This window comes from Condylostylus longicornis, unplaced genomic scaffold (assembly GCF_029603195.1).
Source record: "Condylostylus longicornis isolate FDR11 unplaced genomic scaffold, ASM2960319v2 ptg000026l, whole genome shotgun sequence".
In the NCBI taxonomy this organism is placed as follows: Eukaryota; Metazoa; Arthropoda; class Insecta; order Diptera; family Dolichopodidae; genus Condylostylus; species Condylostylus longicornis.
This window is the reverse complement of record NW_026577995.1, coordinates 4,231,269-4,248,424: the sequence shown is the minus strand read 5'-3', so window position 1 is coordinate 4,248,424 and position 17,156 is coordinate 4,231,269. Positions and strand designations below refer to the sequence as shown.

At 28.5% G+C, this 17,156-nt stretch overlaps 3 protein-coding genes across 3 annotated transcripts in view; 1 reads left to right on the top strand and 2 right to left on the bottom strand.

Annotated features, from left to right (window-relative positions):
• Positions 1-5: 5 nt before the first annotated feature.
• Positions 6-2,934, bottom strand: LOC129607069 (protein transport protein Sec23A). The gene is made up of 7 exons (XM_055517781.1): positions 2,822-2,934; positions 2,485-2,768; positions 1,662-2,426; positions 1,140-1,606; positions 931-1,084; positions 327-875; positions 6-258 (listed from the first exon to the last, which is right to left on the bottom strand). Exons 2-7 carry the CDS (start codon positions 2,761-2,763, stop codon positions 169-171), a joined length of 2,304 nt encoding a protein of 767 aa, XP_055373756.1. The 5' UTR covers positions 2,764-2,768; positions 2,822-2,934; the 3' UTR covers positions 6-168.
• Positions 2,935-4,296: 1,362 nt separating this feature from the next.
• Positions 4,297-8,302, top strand: LOC129607080 (metastasis-associated protein MTA3). Its single transcript, XM_055517796.1, has 12 exons — positions 4,297-4,468; positions 4,606-4,767; positions 4,824-4,931; positions 4,990-5,195; positions 5,253-5,762; positions 5,833-6,096; positions 6,153-6,340; positions 6,396-6,646; positions 6,710-7,048; positions 7,132-7,277; positions 7,605-7,711; positions 7,777-8,302. Exons 1-12 carry the CDS (start codon positions 4,441-4,443, stop codon positions 7,907-7,909), a joined length of 2,442 nt encoding a protein of 813 aa, XP_055373771.1. The 5' UTR covers positions 4,297-4,440; the 3' UTR covers positions 7,910-8,302.
• A 1,264-nt stretch (positions 8,303-9,566) lies between these two features.
• Positions 9,567-17,156, bottom strand: part of LOC129607091 (putative uncharacterized protein DDB_G0282133) — a 69,800-nt gene continuing 62,210 nt past the window's right edge. The window contains exons 5-7 of the mRNA XM_055517819.1: positions 13,506-15,028; positions 12,105-13,286; positions 9,567-11,083 (exon numbers count right to left, since the gene is read on the bottom strand). Coding sequence (XP_055373794.1) covers positions 9,867-11,083; positions 12,105-13,286; positions 13,506-15,028 — 3,922 coding nt within the window. The 3' untranslated portion in view covers positions 9,567-9,866. The remainder of the gene's footprint in view (positions 11,084-12,104; positions 13,287-13,505; positions 15,029-17,156) is intronic.

Below are 17,156 nucleotides of genomic sequence, written 5' to 3'. Positions count from 1 at the left end.
CGCAATTTTGAAAATTAAAAACCGTTTAATACCTACAAATACAAATTTTACAATAACATTTCGATTTTTATATTACTTAGTAAACATTAAATTTTTAAATTTTTTTTTTTAATTTAGCTTAATATTTTGACTAATAAGATTACACGAAGATAGACAAAACATGTTGTTTTACGTAGTTGATGACACTGCAAGCTTTTTCAAATGCTCCATAAAAACTTGTAAAGATACGTCATCAGTCAGAACGGGTGCTCCAGCGTCCTAAAATTTTTTTCACATTATTTTTCATTTTGTTTGCAATAGAAGAATTTTTTTTTTTTTAATTTTACCTGTCCATAAGCATACATATTGTTATGAGTTTGTGATGGATTAACTTTTGATAATAAAAATCGTGCTTGTGATCCACCATGTTCGGTATCAATATATCTTGGCATTGGAAATCTTGTTTGCAAGATCTCTTGTGCATCATCTACTGGAGCTTGCAATAGTTGCTTAAAATTCTCATATTCAGCCATATCTTGATATTTCAAAGCTCGCCATTGAGCAATTGTTTCACCATGATAAATTAAAATTTGGAAAAACGTATCCATTAAAAGAATGCGATCTGCTTGAATTGATGAAGTATCTAATAATACTGGCTCTGGAGGGCCATTAAATGAATAACTATATAAAATTGGCTGTATCATGATAAGAGATTGTGTTAAATCTTCTCTCATGAGCATATGGCGATAAAATGTTGTTTCATCAGGCGAGTTATTGAACACTTGTAAAAATTGTGATCTACGTAAATGATACATAAATTGTGGATAAAGGGAAAAGTTTTCAGTCAGCCTGAAGCTATTAGGGTCATCCTTACTATATTCTCCGAATTTTTGGCACTATGAAAATAAATTAAATTTTTTAAACTGTTATGAATGGTTTATTATTTCTTACCAAACGGATTAATTGCCTATCGACCCATCTCAAAACATCAGGACCATCATCCGTCTCCGCTTTGTAAACAACCATTCTCGACATTATTACAGCAGCAGCTTCTTGGTCGAAACCAGCACTAATATGATGTACATTTGTATTTGCATCGGCCCAACTTAAAATTAAGAACAATTAATCACTTTATTTTGGTATATAATTTATTAAATTACTTTCTTGCCAAAGTTGTAACCCTAATTCTTCGTTGGCCAGTTGGATGCTGATATTGGGTTATAAATTGTAAACAACCCCTACCGCCCTGCGGTATCGGTGCTGCATGCTGGTTAACAATTTCAAAGAAAAATGCCATAGTAGAACTCGGATTAAACGCACAAATTTTCCATTGTGTAGTGCCACCCATTCCGATTTCCGTATCAGAAACCGATCCGCCTTTAACATTTAGGGAAACACAAGAGCCAATACCACCAGAAATTTTTATTTCACGTGAACATTTCACCTCTACTACGCCATTGAAAGCCATCTTTAGGTCACCTTTTTCATCACGAGCAAATACTCTTTGGAATGTTTGTTTAAACAAGGAAGAATTAAATGAGTCTCCCATAACCATATGTCCTCCGGTAGAATTACAACATTGCTTCATTTCCATCAAACCAGTTTGATCCAATGCACATGAATATATCTAAAACACTAGTAATAATTCGAAATATTACAGAACAATAACAATTTATATTTACATCAACGCAATGGCCATTAGTTGCTGCTCTTAAAGCTAGTGCATCATAATGTTTAATAGCTTTTTTCATATATTTAGCATTATCTTTGTGAATATCATGATGAGATCGAATTGGATGCTTCAATTCGTCGTCTACAACTTGGCCTGGACCTTGTGAGCATGGTCCTCCGACAAACATCATAATTCGAGCTGCAGTATTTGGGTAGGTGCACTCTAACAACCCGACAGCAATTGACAATGCAGTTCCTGTTGAACGCAAATATCTTTTACCTTGACCTACTGGCCATGGATCTCTTTGTAATTCACTTAACAGATCAGTTAACGACATATCGCACTGGCTTATTGGTTGTATAAATCGATTAGCTGGCGGAGCTTGTTGCTGTGGAGTCATCCTTTGTTGTGTCTGGTTGGGGACAGGACCGCGACCTATTCCCAGCATATCTTGAACCTGCTTAGCTGTTAAATCTTTTGTGCCCTTGAAAACATAGCATTTTGAGATGCCTTCCGCACCTAATTCATGTACTTGCACCATTTTTCCAAATGTTATTAGTCCTACTAAAGCAGTGGGTGGTAATAAACTTAGAGACATTGTTAAGGAATCTTTAAGAGCATTTAATTCCTCTTCATCCATGCATGTATCAACGAGAAATAAAAAAACAGGAGGCATAAATGGTGCCCTCGGTATTGTATATTCAATTGTACTAAATCCTGGAATCAATTCAGCTGGTTGGTGTTGTTCGGATATTGCAGCATACTGTGGTGGAAACTATAAATATTGAAAATTTTTAAGACAATATTTTGCTACAAACAAAAAATTAGCTTACTGGATTTCGTTGAAAGCAGAAATTGCAAACCCAAAGTTTAGCACGGTAGTCCACTTGACAGAGCGGATTCAGTATTGCACGGCAGGTCGATCTGGTACATATTACGGGTTCATATTGAATCGGTGGCAAATCTGGTCGTTCCCTTAATGGTTGATACAAGCAAGCTAAAGGAACCACTAATCGGCCTGCATCAATTCGGCTTGAAGGCCAAACATTCCAGGTTAAACGAATCCCATCTCTTTCTTCATTTTGTTGAATAAATTCCTCATATGTGGTCATCTCAACTGCACAAATTCAAAGTTGATTTTTTCAAAATTTAAAAAAGATGAATTTGTACCTTATATAAAAAAATTAATTCAAAATATAATAGTATTCTTATATTTTGAAGTTCAATGATGTAGCCTCGGCCACGTCACTTTGGGTTCGTGTCTGTTATCTGTTCTGTTTTAGTTTTGACATTAAATTTTAAAAAACAGGTGAATTGTCTATCATTTTAATGTCAAGCTGACATTTGGAGTTAATGCTTGACAATTAGGCAGCTCTCTAATTTTCCAACTTAGATTTTTGTTTGTGAAAATTTTCAAAAATTTGACATTTATGTTTTTGCTTGTTGCTGCTTTTTCTGTCAAACGTTGAAAAAAATTTAATACAAGAGAACTTTAAACTTATTTTATTATTTCATACAAATGAGAAATAAAATTATTTTCCCCTAGTTCTCTGTTCTCTTGAAATTTCAATTTATATGTATGTGTTTGGGTATTTCCATTGATTTATTTGATTGATAACTTAAAAACGGTTTGTTTTTAAAAAATCATTTCAATTCATAAATTAAAATACTGCAAGAACGAAATTTATTTACTATTGAAATTAGTTACATACTTATTTTATGACTAAATTAGTGTCCTTTTCGATTGGTGTTTCCAAATTCATGGCAATTTTTATATTTCAATCGAAAAAATTTGGATAAAATTTTTATATTTGGATTAATTTGTCAAATTTAGAGTGAAAAAGTTCTGATTATAGTTCTTTTCTTAGTAATTTGAAAATTTAATCTAGTTTTTATAAACTTTCTCGTTTTGAGTTGGTTTCAATACACATCTCGATTAATGGAGTTTTTAGTTAGTATATGTGCACCTACTTTAATATAAATAAAGTAATTAGTTTTGTGCACACTGGCAACAAATGTGCTGGTTATGTGAAGAATTGCCAGAATTTACTAACTAAATATGCTAAATTTAGCTTGTGTAATTTTCTGTTAATGTGAACAAAAATAAATAACATGATACAATACAGAAAATGCATAATTTAAACTAATAAATTTTTTATTTTATTTTACTCATTCATTGTAATTCACATTACTACTACAGCAAAGTGAAATTGTCAAAAAAATAACGAAACTGCGACATACAAACATAGTTAAGAAATTAGTACAGTAGTGGGATTTTTACAATTGTAGCAAATGTTCTTGCGTACTATTGAATTCACTATACCTTATTGCTGGGAATAAATTTTTAAGTAAATTGAATAAGAAAATAAATTAAAATTAAAATTAAATTGAGTAAGCCTATGCAACAAATGTAAAATCCTATCTTATTTTGATTTAAATGATGCGGGCGCGAATTGTGCATAGATTTTTCATAACGGTTCTTCCGTTTAAATTTACATTTTTGTAAATCCTTTTATATTTTTGAAATAGCTAACAAATATAAGCAAATTGTAAAATTTTGATTGAAGTTTTTTTTGCTTCTTTAGCCATAATTATATCTTAGTTACAGTCAAAACTGAGTAAATAAGTTTTCAAGGTCCTGGTAACACTGTTGAGTAAGAGCGTCGTGAAATTTGTCTAGAGAAATGATAAAAAATATTTTTATTTTAGTTTAAACATTTTTTTTTTAATTATATTGTAATAAAAAACTTTAGCTCATTGTGTTAAAAAGTGAAAAATAATTAATTGAAATGGCTACTAATATGTACAGAGTTGGAGGTAAGACTGTAGAAAATATTGGATACTTGAACCCCCATTATTCATACTTGTATCGAAAAAAGAAAAATGCACTTGTTTCTGTGAAATACATGCTGTTGCTTAAGCATATATAATATACGTAAATATGTTATTTGCAGATTATGTTTATTTTGAAACATCAAATTCATCGCCCTATTTGATCCGGCGAATAGAAGAATTAAATAAAACAAGTTCTGGTAATGTAGAAGCTAAAGTAATGTGTTTTTACAGAAGAAAAGATCTGCCCAACCCGCTCGTTCAATTGGCTGATAAGCACCAGTGTTCGTTGAGAAATTATTATTAATAGAAAAATTGTTTTTCATATAATTAATTTTAGTGGCCGCCGCAGAAGACTCCCCTATTGCAATTAAACTAAAGAAAACTTGGCTTAGAACTCCTGTCGGTGAAGAACAAGCAGCTCAAGCTGTTTTAGATCCCTCAATTGGTGAGATTTTTTTTACTTCAATTTTTTTTCGAAAGGCCTAATTTATCTAATATTTAAGCTTCGTTAGATGAAGAAAAGTCTAACTCTGGCGGGGGTGGGATTGGTAACGCTGATCTTTCTTCTAAGCAAAGACACCAAATAAAGCACAGAGAACTTTTCCTGTCACGTCAGGTGGAAACTCTTCCAGCTACTTCCATACGAGGAAAATGTTCAGTTACTTTATTAAATGAAACAGAATCTTTAACAAGTTATTTAAACAAGGAGGTAAATGAAAACTTATTTAGTTATGATAAATTTAAATAATTGGATGTATTTTTTTAGGATTCATTTTTTTATTGTTTGGTTTTTGATCCAAATCAAAAAACTTTATTAGCTGATAAAGGTGAAATTCGCGTAGGAAGTCGGTATCAAACCGAAATTACACCTCTTCTCAAACCTGGTGAAAAAGATGATAGGACGTTAGAACAAGTTGAAACCCTAGTATGGAACCCAAACCATAATTTAACCGATAGGAAAATCGATCAATTTTTAGTTGTGTCAAGGTCTATTGGTACATTTGCTCGGGCATTAGATTGCAGCAGCTCCGTTAAGCAACCCTCTTTGCATATGTCTGCAGCAGCTGCAAGCCGTGATATTACCTTATTCCACGCTATGGATACACTGCATAAACATAATTATTCAATTGAAGATGCAATGTGTTCATTAGTTCCTTCAACGGGACCAGTATTGTGCCGTGATGAAATAGAAGACTGGAGTGCAGCTGAGGCGAATCTATTTGAGGAAGCTTTAGATAAATTTGGGAAAGACTTTAACGATATTAGACATGATTTTGTAAGTATTGCTTCAAAATACTTGAAATTTAAAAATGCACATTAATCTTATGACATGAATGATATTTTAGCTTCCTTGGAAAACCTTAAAACAAATAATTGAATATTATTACATGTGGAAAACCACTGATAGATATGTTCAACAAAAAAGAGTCAAAGCTGTAGCAGCAGAGTCTAAATTGAAGCAGGTCTACATTCCTAATTATAATACCAAACCGAATTCTGGTGCAATAAGTAACAAAGGGGGACATAACTATAACGGATCTGCTGAAATTTTAATTGACGACTATAGTGGGAAACCATGTGAATCATGTTCGACCAATTCCTCTAACCAAGTATGTCTTTTATATATTAACAAAATTGATGCAAAGACTAACAACATTTTTAACAGTGGTATCCTTGGGGACCTCAGCACATGAATTTTCGCTTGTGCCAAAACTGCTGGAACTACTGGAAAAAGTATGCTGGACTGCATGCACCTACAAGAGTGTCAGATAGTGAAACAGAGTCGCAAAAGAAAAGGCCAGTTGTGGACTTGGAAGAAGATAAATTAAACGATTTGTCCAATAAGCAACACAAGTATTTACTGGAAAATATATTGCGATATTATCATATAATAAATAAAATATTTTAGATGCTCAATCAATAGTTGTGGAAAAGAATTTAAATTAAAAACTCATTTGGCTAGGCACTACGCGCAAGCTCATGGCATAGCTCTTCGTTCTGGATCACCAAGGCCGATAATGAAAACTCGTACAGCATTTTATTTAAAAACTACACCATATACAAGATTGTCTAGAATATTGTGTAGACATATTATTAAAGCTAAAAAAGCAGCACGTCAACCATCATATATGATAAATATTCAAGCAGTAAAACAAGAATGTAACTCATTTAAATTCCAATTAAAGCATTTAGATCGATTATCTTTATAAATTTCTATTACAGTTTCACTCCGATTAGCAAGTAAACCTTATTTAAATATCAGAGATACTGTATTTAAAAAGAAATATCGTGGAAGCGTTACAAAAATAGCAAATCGCCTGGGATCCCCAGGTGGTCAAAATGAATGGTTGATTTTGACGCCAAAAGAAAATATGCCACAACCTGATAAAGTAGCGTTCCCCAGACCACCAAAGGCTTCTGACGGTAGCTTAATGTATGAAAGGGTCCCAAATAAGATCGAAAAACTTAAGATCGACCCAGACATTATAACCTTGATACCTACTGGAGCAAATACAACAATTAAAAAACGATCATTTGAAGATGTAATAAACACCCCAGAGAGTAAGACTATTTCCAATTTCTTATTTTTTAATAGAAAGTAAATTTTCAAGCGCACATTATAAATAATTTTGTTTTGTCATTAGTTAACGTACTAGCAGTTCCACCAAGTGTTGTAGTTGGACCACCTACAAAACGCGCAAATAAAGACCCAATGCCTTCTCACAGACCTACAGCAGAGCAGTTTGCAGCAATTGTTGCAGCTTCGGGGCAAAATATACCAAGACATCATGTAAGTAAATCTCTTAAAATAGATTCGTCTCTAATCAAATGAATCGTTTCTAATCAAGCGAAAATTAATAATATTATTTTAGAAAAAAACTTAATTATATGCAAACCTTCACAATTTTGTATTAAAGAAAACAAATTCTTTTAATTTGTATTTTATTAAATAGATAATGATCTATATATATATATTATTAAATGTTTGTTAAATATTTGGTTAAACTTATATATGCGTAACCTTGCAAGTTCTTTAATTTTTAAATTCCCATAAATTTAACACAATAACAATAAATTTTTAACAAATTTTGTAAAATCTTTATTGTTTTAATTTCAGTTAAATGGAAAACCAAAAATTGCTCAAGTAACTCGAACGGGATCGGGGAGAAAACAGGTTATTAGTTGGATGGATGCACCTGACGATGTTTATTTTAGAGCAAATAAGTAAGTGAAAGGTTACAAGTGTTTTTTCAAATTTTAATTATTAAAGAAAATTTTGTTCATTTTAGGAAAGCAAGAAAATCTTTATCAACAATAGAGCTTAGACGTGCAGCTCGAAGACCTTGGAGAAATTTGCCAATTCCCAATATACCAATAATACCTTCGGCTTCAAGTGATTTACAAGTTGTGGTGCTAGATTGATTGAAATCAAGTCGCCGTCGATATCCTTCTTAGTATATAGATAAATCTTTTTTTTAAAATAATAAAAAATCCAAAAAAAAATTTACATTAAATTGAAATAAAAAAATATTTTATTACTTAATATAAATTATCAATAAATTATTATAAATATTTTTCCTATAATTATAACTTGTAGTGACAGCTTATTAAAAACGTAAAATATCTAATTTTTTTCATAAATACATATAATTTACATTGAAGCTGTTTAAAATAAAATTTTACCGCTTCTAAGTGTGAGGTTTAAGGAATTTTAAATTGTAAAAAAAAAAAATAAAAAATTAATTTTGTCTTTGTAACAAAACAGAAATGTATTCATAAAAAAGGCATATATAATATAAATATGTAATGTATTATCATTATTATTATTTTCTATTGAATTATTAAATATTAAACAAAAGCAACATTATTAATAAGATAGTTTTATCCTTTAATGAACTTTAATTAAATAAAATTTATTTAATTTTAATCTTAATTTACGTTAGATATTGTAAGAATTTCTAAAATGCATAGCACATGTTTTATGCAAATAAAAACAGATTTGATTAATTTAAGAAGTTTGTTTTGATTGATTTCTTCAATTAATAAGTTTTTATAAATCTTTTTTTGAGTTTCAGGAAGACTTGACACCCTTATTATGATCGGCGAAGCGAATGGCTAGGCGAGTGGAATGGACTGGTCGAATCAAATGATATTTTAATAGTTTAGATTTTTCCATTATATGACCATAAATGCTATAATATCCAATAAAAAAAAACACCTGTATTTCACAGAATTTTCATTCGACAGACTTAACAGCTCATTCGCACAAAGTTTAGGCGAATTCGCTAATCATAATGTCAAAAATTCATATTCGCTAAAAATTTCATTAGCTTTGCCGATCATTAGTCAAGAACGGGCCTTAGTCAAAGTCGGATACCTTCAAAAACTAAATTTAAGTTTGGAAAAATCCTATGTGTTACATTAAGCAATAGTATACAACTTTAAATATATTTTGTGAGTAAAAAAAGTTAAAAATATTACGCCAAACTCGAGTAGTTTTAAACAAATTAAAGAATATTAGATAATAATATTCGTTACATTTTTAGATTCGAAATCTACAAGATTCACAAGGTTTCTGCAACGTTTACGGTTTATATTTTCTAGTTCCTAACTAAATATTCTGCTCTACACTTGTTTCAATAAAGTGAACATTTTTTTGCTTTATTAATAAAAAATAAAATCAAACGCTAATATAGCCAGCAATACTATTTCTGTTTATTCTATTTTTATCGAATTTAAAAATTAATTTGTAATAATTAATAATAATATTTAGAAGTGGTCAGAATTGCCTTAACTTTTTGCCAATTGATGATAAATTGAAATTTAGTACACAATTAAAGCCACTTATTAAAAATTTCAAATTATGTGGATTGACTCAAAATTTAACAAGGGTTATACTTGATCCGTAAATACGTAACTTGTGGACGGATGTATTCAATCAAAATTTTGTAAATTAAATTTTAAAAACCATAAAATTGTTCTGACTAATTCCAAGCGATATTGTTTATAGTTTTTTCAATTGGACATTAAAAGCATTCAGCTTGAAGCAGATGCATTTTTTTTTTAATTTAATTAATCGCAATATTTCTATAAAAAATGATAAATATTTGTTTATTCTAATTATTTTTAATAACATTTTTAATAATTAAAACCACATATTTTGATTGATTTAATAAAATCAATTTATTTTATACTGAAATTTTTTCTTGTAATAGAATTTCATTAAATTAGTACCTTTAATAATTAACTTTTAAATTATAAATATATTATATATATTCATTAAAATAATGAAACAAAGCAATATATTATTAAATAATTTATAATATAATAATAAAAATGCAATAAAAAGTATATTTTTTAAGATTATCTTTTTCATTAATTATAATGAAGTTTCGAAAGCTGGAGGTTTTGTCATGGCAGTTGATGCTTCATTTGTAATATTTGTTACAACTGTTGTTCCTGTTGATGTTGTAATTACCGTTGTTCCTGCTATATTTTGCTTTACATTCATTTCATTTTTAATTGCTTTAGCAACATCTTGACGGTATTGTGATAAATGGCAACGATATTTTGAAGCATCAATTTCATTTTTCGTAAAATTATTTTCTTCTGATTGAAAAAAGAAGTTTTTCTTAAAATCGATATGTTCAACTGAATCAGACTTTTCTTTTAATTTATTATCAATAATACTAGTGCTACTTTTCTGTGAACTAATCGAACCACTGGAACTAGTGCTATCCTCTTCTTTGTTAGCCTCAGGTATAGTTGTAGACATAACATCGGTTCCAATAGAATTTCCTAAAGCGTAATTACGTTTTTTTGCACCACCGCTTATAATATATTTTGATGGTGAACCAAATTGACCTTGTCTTATCATTCTACGGTTAGCGAATTGTCGCGGGGAACGACTTAATTCTAATAATAGCATACTGGAACTTAATGAACCAGATTTTGCAAGTCCTGTTGGATTTGCTTTTTGACCAGCCCCAGTCGATATTGTAGTTGGCGATGATGATATTGGTGAAGTTCCTATTTTATTCGAGCTACTTAATGAATTTGTATTTTGCTTTGATGCCTTTAATAATTCGACAGCAGACATTTTTGAATTTGATGATATTGAAGTTTTTGTTGATTTGGCTAATAATAATTTTTTAAAATCCATTAAACTAGTTTTCGCTGTTCCTAAACGATCAGAACATGTATTTGGTATTTCCTCAGCATCTGTTGAATTACTAGGCTTTGGTCTTATACTTTGTAAATCAATTGTTTTAATCCTCGGTGGGGTAGAAAATTGTTTGAAATCTTGTTGTTGTTCCTGTACATCATTTATATTATCTAATTTTGATGGTGTAGACGTTCTAAAACTACTTTTATTACATGGTACTATTGGTGAAATTGTGGCTGATGATGATGACAATGATGATATGGTTTTTGGCAAGTTTACTGGCGATCTGTATATATTTGTACTTAATGGGGTCTGTTGTTTTAAAGATATCAATTCTGTATTTCGGATAATATCTTTTCTTGGCAGCGTACCATAAATTTGAGCGTTACGATTGAATGGTTCATTTTTCGTTTGAAGAAGATTTTGAAATTCTAAAGAAAACATTTTAAAAATGGATTAGATAAATATTTCATATACCTTTAATGAATTTTAATGAATAATAAAAATTTAAAGGATAAATCTTTTTGATATTTTAAAAAATACTTCAATAAATTTCACATTTTTTGCAAGGTACATAAAATTGGAAAATAACTAAGGAAATAATTCAAATAGTAGTCACATTTATCACGAGTTTTTTGCGTTCTTCACAAAAAAAACAATCCTTTTACATTTGGTAATGCATCCTTTATACATTTTCTAATTAATTAGGCAATTATTGTTTTCTTTGTGTTATCAAACATTATGTATACTTGGTTAAATTATATACTTGGTGCACTTTCTATTACGTTTTCATGATTGATATCAGAAATGTGCATGGAATAGTACAAAATTTGTTATATTTAAGCATATACTTGTCCATTATTTAATTATTTTACAGTATGTGAATTCAACTGGAGTTTTATATAATTATATACCTTCGTTTTATATAACAGATGTACATAAACAAATCTATTAATGTCAATGATATTTATTTGTGTTATACTTGCATAAATGTAATTATATAAATTTTATTTATGTAAGTATATTTATTTATTCGTTCGTATCATGTCTACCCGTTCATTGAAAGGAAAAGCAGGAATTTATTATCAATATGTACATTTGCTCATGTATATCTACAAAACCATGTATACAACACCCATACCAAAGCGCATTTAAAATGAGAGTAAAATTACGTTTGATATTTTTTGTAACTACAGATGACCCTAATATTTTTTTTTTCATTTTCATTTTCAAAATGAAGAGGAAATTCTATCGATTTTTATGTTTTACCTATCGTTTTACTTATTCTTATGTAATTAATATGAAATTCACTTTTGAGTAATGCGAAACTTATGAAAATTCGAAAATTCTTTTATTTTTACTTTTGTTTTAAACTCTTTTATTATTATTATTATTATTATTTTTATTATTGTTAGATGTTGAAAAATTAAATATTATTAAAAATTTTATTACCTTTTGTTTCTTGCATTTCTCTTTTAGCTTCCAAAGTTAGTTCATCCGAATCGATATTTTTTGTAATTCGTCTGGTTCTGTTTGAAGAGATTCGAGCTTGTTCCTCCTGTTTCTGATGATATAAGTTATTATTATTATTCTTATTATTACTATTAACTGGACGAATATCTTTTAATTCACGATTAGCACAACCGCCACTTATAAACCTTTTTAAACTATTTTTATATTTATCTTTTGCACTAATATTTTTGAATTCATTTTTGTTTTCTTCATTACTATTATTACTAAATTGCGTTGTTACTGATGATGATGTTGTTTTTGTTGATGATGATGATAAAGAAAGAGCACTATCTGCATCCTTAACATGTGGACCTGGTAAAAATGTAGTATGACCCCGTTTTTGTCGTCTAAGGCTGTCTGAATTGTATATAATTTTCCCCTGTGCATTAAAAGAAACGCGCATGTCACCTAATATATTAGAAGCTTTTTTCTCATTTATTGTATCTGTATTAATTTGATGTGCATGAGCTTCGAAGTTTTTTATAGAATTTTTATTTTGTGGAATACTCTTTTTACTGTTGTCTGAATCAGAGTCAACTTGTTCTAATATTGCATTAATATTATTATTAATTTTTTCTGATGGTTCTTCTTCGATAGTTCCAAATGCAAAAGGATTAAAATGTCCCGAAGTTTTATTAGATATCAAATTTTGTGGTAATTCTTTCAATGAAACATATTCGGATTCCGTATTTGATGAATAATCTAAGTCTCTATGTGGTGAGTTTGGCAAAAATGAATTAGTTTTAGAATAAGAAGAAACTGATGGCATTTTATTGTTATTAGAAACATCAGCTAAGGTAACATATTCTCCGATGGTATGATAAATATCTTTTTCAAATGAAATATCAATATCAAGATCATTTTCTTCTTCATCGTTTCGTACTAACTTAATTGGTTCAACAAATTCATTTGTTAAATCATATAAATTTTCATCTTCAGAAAATATCGCATCTTCATCGTAAGAAGTTCTACTATTTCTAGATAAAGATGGCGATGCTTGATTTGGCAATTCGATAATGTTGCGGTTATTTAAATCCTCTTTTGACAATTTCTTTTCTTTTTGCTCTCTTGAAAATACTTTTGCATACTGTACAACATTATTTGCGTTTGCTACAGGATTACCTACATATTGAAAAGAATAAAATTTTAAATACATGTAATTATAAACGCTACAATATTATTTTAATTGTTATTTTTTATATAAGAAAAATATTTACTAATTCATTGAAAAAAGTTTATAATTTAAAAAAAATATAATGTATGTATATAGCTTGTGTATCTTCTCTATCATTTGTGATTTAGTTTGTTTCAATAATATATAAGAAAATCTAATAAACTTACTTTTAACATTTTCATCGTCACTTGTCGTTGGTGTAATAATACACATAGATGGTATTCGACTCGAACTAATCGCTGTTTTTTGCCGAATTCTTTCTGATCGATCGTTACTTTCAACATCAGAATATTCTGCACATTCATTGTCTTCATTTATATTAGATTTCAAATTGTCATCGCCTAAATTACTCGTTTCAATTATATTTTTTTCTTCATTTTTTATTTTTTCACATTCTCGTTCTAAGTGAACTGTAACTTCAACTAATTCCTTGTGTAATATCTTACTATTTCTTTTTATTGTGCCACCACGTTCCAATGTACTAACAGCTGTGCTGCTAGAACAATTACTACTAGAATATGAAAGCTTATTCTCTCCAACCTCTGAAAATGATATCGAATTTAAATCATTTTCATTCCCCGTTAATAATGTTGTACAAACTGTACCAGCTGAGCTAGCAGTTGTAGACGTTGAACCTCGTCCAAATAATTCATATTCACTTTCGCCTGTTTGATTTAATAGAGTTCCGATTGAGTTATTGCTCGATAGAGCAGATGTTGAATGAAGTGGTGTTACAGGCTCTTCTTCTTTTAAAGTTTTTAATCCAGAATCAATGTGAAATGAAGTGTAATAACCCTCTGTATCACAGGAATATGCTGAACTTGTTTCGTCATCAATAAAACATATATCATTTATTAATTGTGGATCGGGTGTAGATGGTCCTTCACTGGTAATACTACTTGATGCCGATGTATTTAAAAATCTTCTACGACTAACAACCGAACTTGGTGGACCAGATGTACCAAAACTTTGATAACTATTATTATGGTTTAATGAAATGCTTGATGCACTTGATTTGGGTAATATCGTTATTTCACTACCAATTGATGCTCTTCCAGACTCAGAACTTGCACTCCAATTACCGCTGGAAGAGTGTGGTTCATCTTTATTAATATTTGAAGAATCATTTCGTCGTTGCCGTCGCAACGATGACGATTCACGCAATTTTACCGAATTTAAGGGTTGATTAGAATTACTATTATAACCTCTGTGATGTGGTGATGGCGAAGAAGCCACTGTAGCCGTTGATTCTGGACTATTCGATGTTGATGTTGATTCAGATTTGAAGTAATTAACAATTATTTTGTCACGATTATTATTATTTTTTTGTTCATTATTTGATGTTGAAGAAAAATAATTTTTTCCTTTTTCAAAAAATCTTTTACGATTTTTATTAACATTACTGTAGTTATTAGTTATTGTTGTATTTAATTTTATTTCATCAGCTTCACTGTCAGCCTCTGATGGATTATAATTTGAATTTTTATTTCTTTTATTATTGTCATCATTTTGGCGATCGGCAAATTTAAGGCGATTTCTACCCCAATTTTTTAATGAATTTAAACGACTCAATGTCGATTTACCAGGTTCTGAAATCTCTTTATTCTTTAATAAATCACTCGATTTACTTCTCTCTGAAATTGATTTCACAGGTGTTGTTTCACTTGAAGCTTGATCGGGATTTTCATCTCTAATTAGAGAGAAATGAGAAAAAAAAAACTAACTTTTAATATTTTCAAAATTAAATATTAATTAATTAATTTTATTAAATAAAAGTACAAAAACAAAGAAAAAAAGAATAGAATGTTATAATCTGAACGCAAATAATATTTACATTTGAACGAAAATTAATTAAAATGAAGCAAATTTAAAAATATTGTTCTCAAATGAATTAATTTAGTATCAATTTGAAAATTATTGCTAAACATTAAATTTTGTTACAACTATAATATTAATTCGAAATTTTCGCGCTGTACATTGATTTAAGAATTACATTAAATTAATTACATACATACATTAAATGATATTAGAAAGAACTTAAAATTTTTGAATTCGGGAGATTTTTGAAATGAGTTCGTAAGAACATAGGTTTTTTAAATACATACATAAATTGTTAATTTATTAAAGTAATTGTTGTTTTTTTATCTAATTATTTTATACAAATATGAATTTATAATTTAAATAAAAATAAATGTCTCAATAATTGATGCTTTTGTAATTAAAATTATTATTGTTATTTGTATTGTTTTAGTGAAATATATTTACAACGTTGTCTAACAATGGTTTGCAGATTATTTAAAATGTTTGACTAATTTTTTTGCTCCCGACGGTAAGTGATAAGGTATAAGTAATAAAAGTAATGCTATGAGCAAATGCAAGTCCAACGTCAAAATAATTCAGTAATTAAAACAGCATTGCTCAATAAGTCAAGCTGACATTAGATCTAAATTATAAGATGCCCTATAAGTAAAACTGGTTCAAATGAAATAATTTATAAAATGAGATTGCTTATATCCGGCAACTTTATATTGGAAATAAAAAACTGGCAATTAAAAAATTAATAATAGGGTAACAATCGCATTTATCAACGTCATTTTTATAAACACCCGAAAAAATGACAAATGAAAATTATTCAAATTTTGGAAATAAATTTCAATTTTTTGAAGTAACCTCATAAATGTACATACATAAATAGTGTTTTAATACAATTTTAATTCTTAAAAATTTAAAGTTACTAACTATTGAATTTTTAATGTTTGTTTCAATAATACATAAATAAAAAAATTTAAAACACCAGAATTATGTCAAAGTTATCAGAAAAACATTAAAAAAATTTTATATGTTGAGCTCAAGAAAGTTAAATTCTAATTGTTTAAAAATTAACTGTACTTAACAGGATACATGTTGTAAAATATTAAACTTATGTATGTAAATTATTAAACTATTAACATTTAGTTCCCAAGAAAATTTAACTCAAAAAAAAAGTATATGTTTCAAAAGCTTTATCTCGCCGATAGGTTGTCATTCAATAATTTTCAGTTTTTTAGACCAAGAACAATTTCGAAATTAGAGCTTCAATACGGAAAATTAAAATACTTTCAAATAATATCTTAATAAGTCAATTAATGCGAATAACTCAATAAGGGCGATTAATTATATTGTTCTTGTTAGGATGAATGATACAGTTTCTAAAATTAAATATGTATGCTTTTTTTTGGCTAATGTTAATTTAAATAAGGTTTATTATATTGAAACAAAAACAAGTGAATTTTAGAGTTTCTAAGTTAGATAGACTTTCATATTTTTGACTAATTTTTATATTTTGTTTTATATTAAGTTTAGAATTTTTGTTTTACAAATTAATTTTTATAGAATCAAGAAAAGGAGTTTTTAATAACTAGATAATCTTTTTCAATTTCATATACATATGTGTACATACATATTTCAATATTCTAATGGTGATGATGAATTTCGTTATAGGGACTATATAAGAGTAAAAATAATTTCTTAATATGAAATTTTAAAATTTAATTTAATTATTTGATTGAAAACAAAAAAAAAAAAATAAATAAAAGCAATTTTATGGCAAAAAAAAAAGAGTTTTTCAAAAAAAAATTATTTCTCATCATTTTAAAAATTAAATAACCAGTGGCAAATTATTTAACTGTTATACAAAAATTGATAGTAACATACATTATGTACATGAGTTAAAAGCATTGTCAAAACAGAAGATAATGCAAGAAAAACAAGAAAAGAGCTGTTTTTATCACATAATTTTTCTGTGTGAAGTACAAAAAATGTTTTTATTCTATTTTTTT

Bases quoted from the DNA above. Each gene is read 5' to 3' on its own strand.
- LOC129607069 (XM_055517781.1), bottom strand. From the start codon at position 2,763: ATGACCACATATGAGGAATTTATTCAACAAAATGAAGAAAGAGATGGG. The intron at 2,427-2,484 runs GTAAGCTAATTT...CAATATTTATAG, and splicing joins TCTGCTTTCAACGAAATCCA to TTTCCACCACAGTATGCTGC. The intron at 1,085-1,139 runs GTAATTTAATAA...CTTAATTTTAAG, and splicing joins GTTACAACTTTGGCAAGAAA to TTGGGCCGATGCAAATACAA.
- LOC129607080 (XM_055517796.1), top strand. From the start codon at position 4,441: ATGGCTACTAATATGTACAGAGTTGGAG. The intron at 4,768-4,823 runs GTTCGTTGAGAA...AATTAATTTTAG, and splicing joins ATTGGCTGATAAGCACCAGT to TGGCCGCCGCAGAAGACTCC. The intron at 5,196-5,252 runs GTAAATGAAAAC...GTATTTTTTTAG, and splicing joins CAAGTTATTTAAACAAGGAG to GATTCATTTTTTTATTGTTT.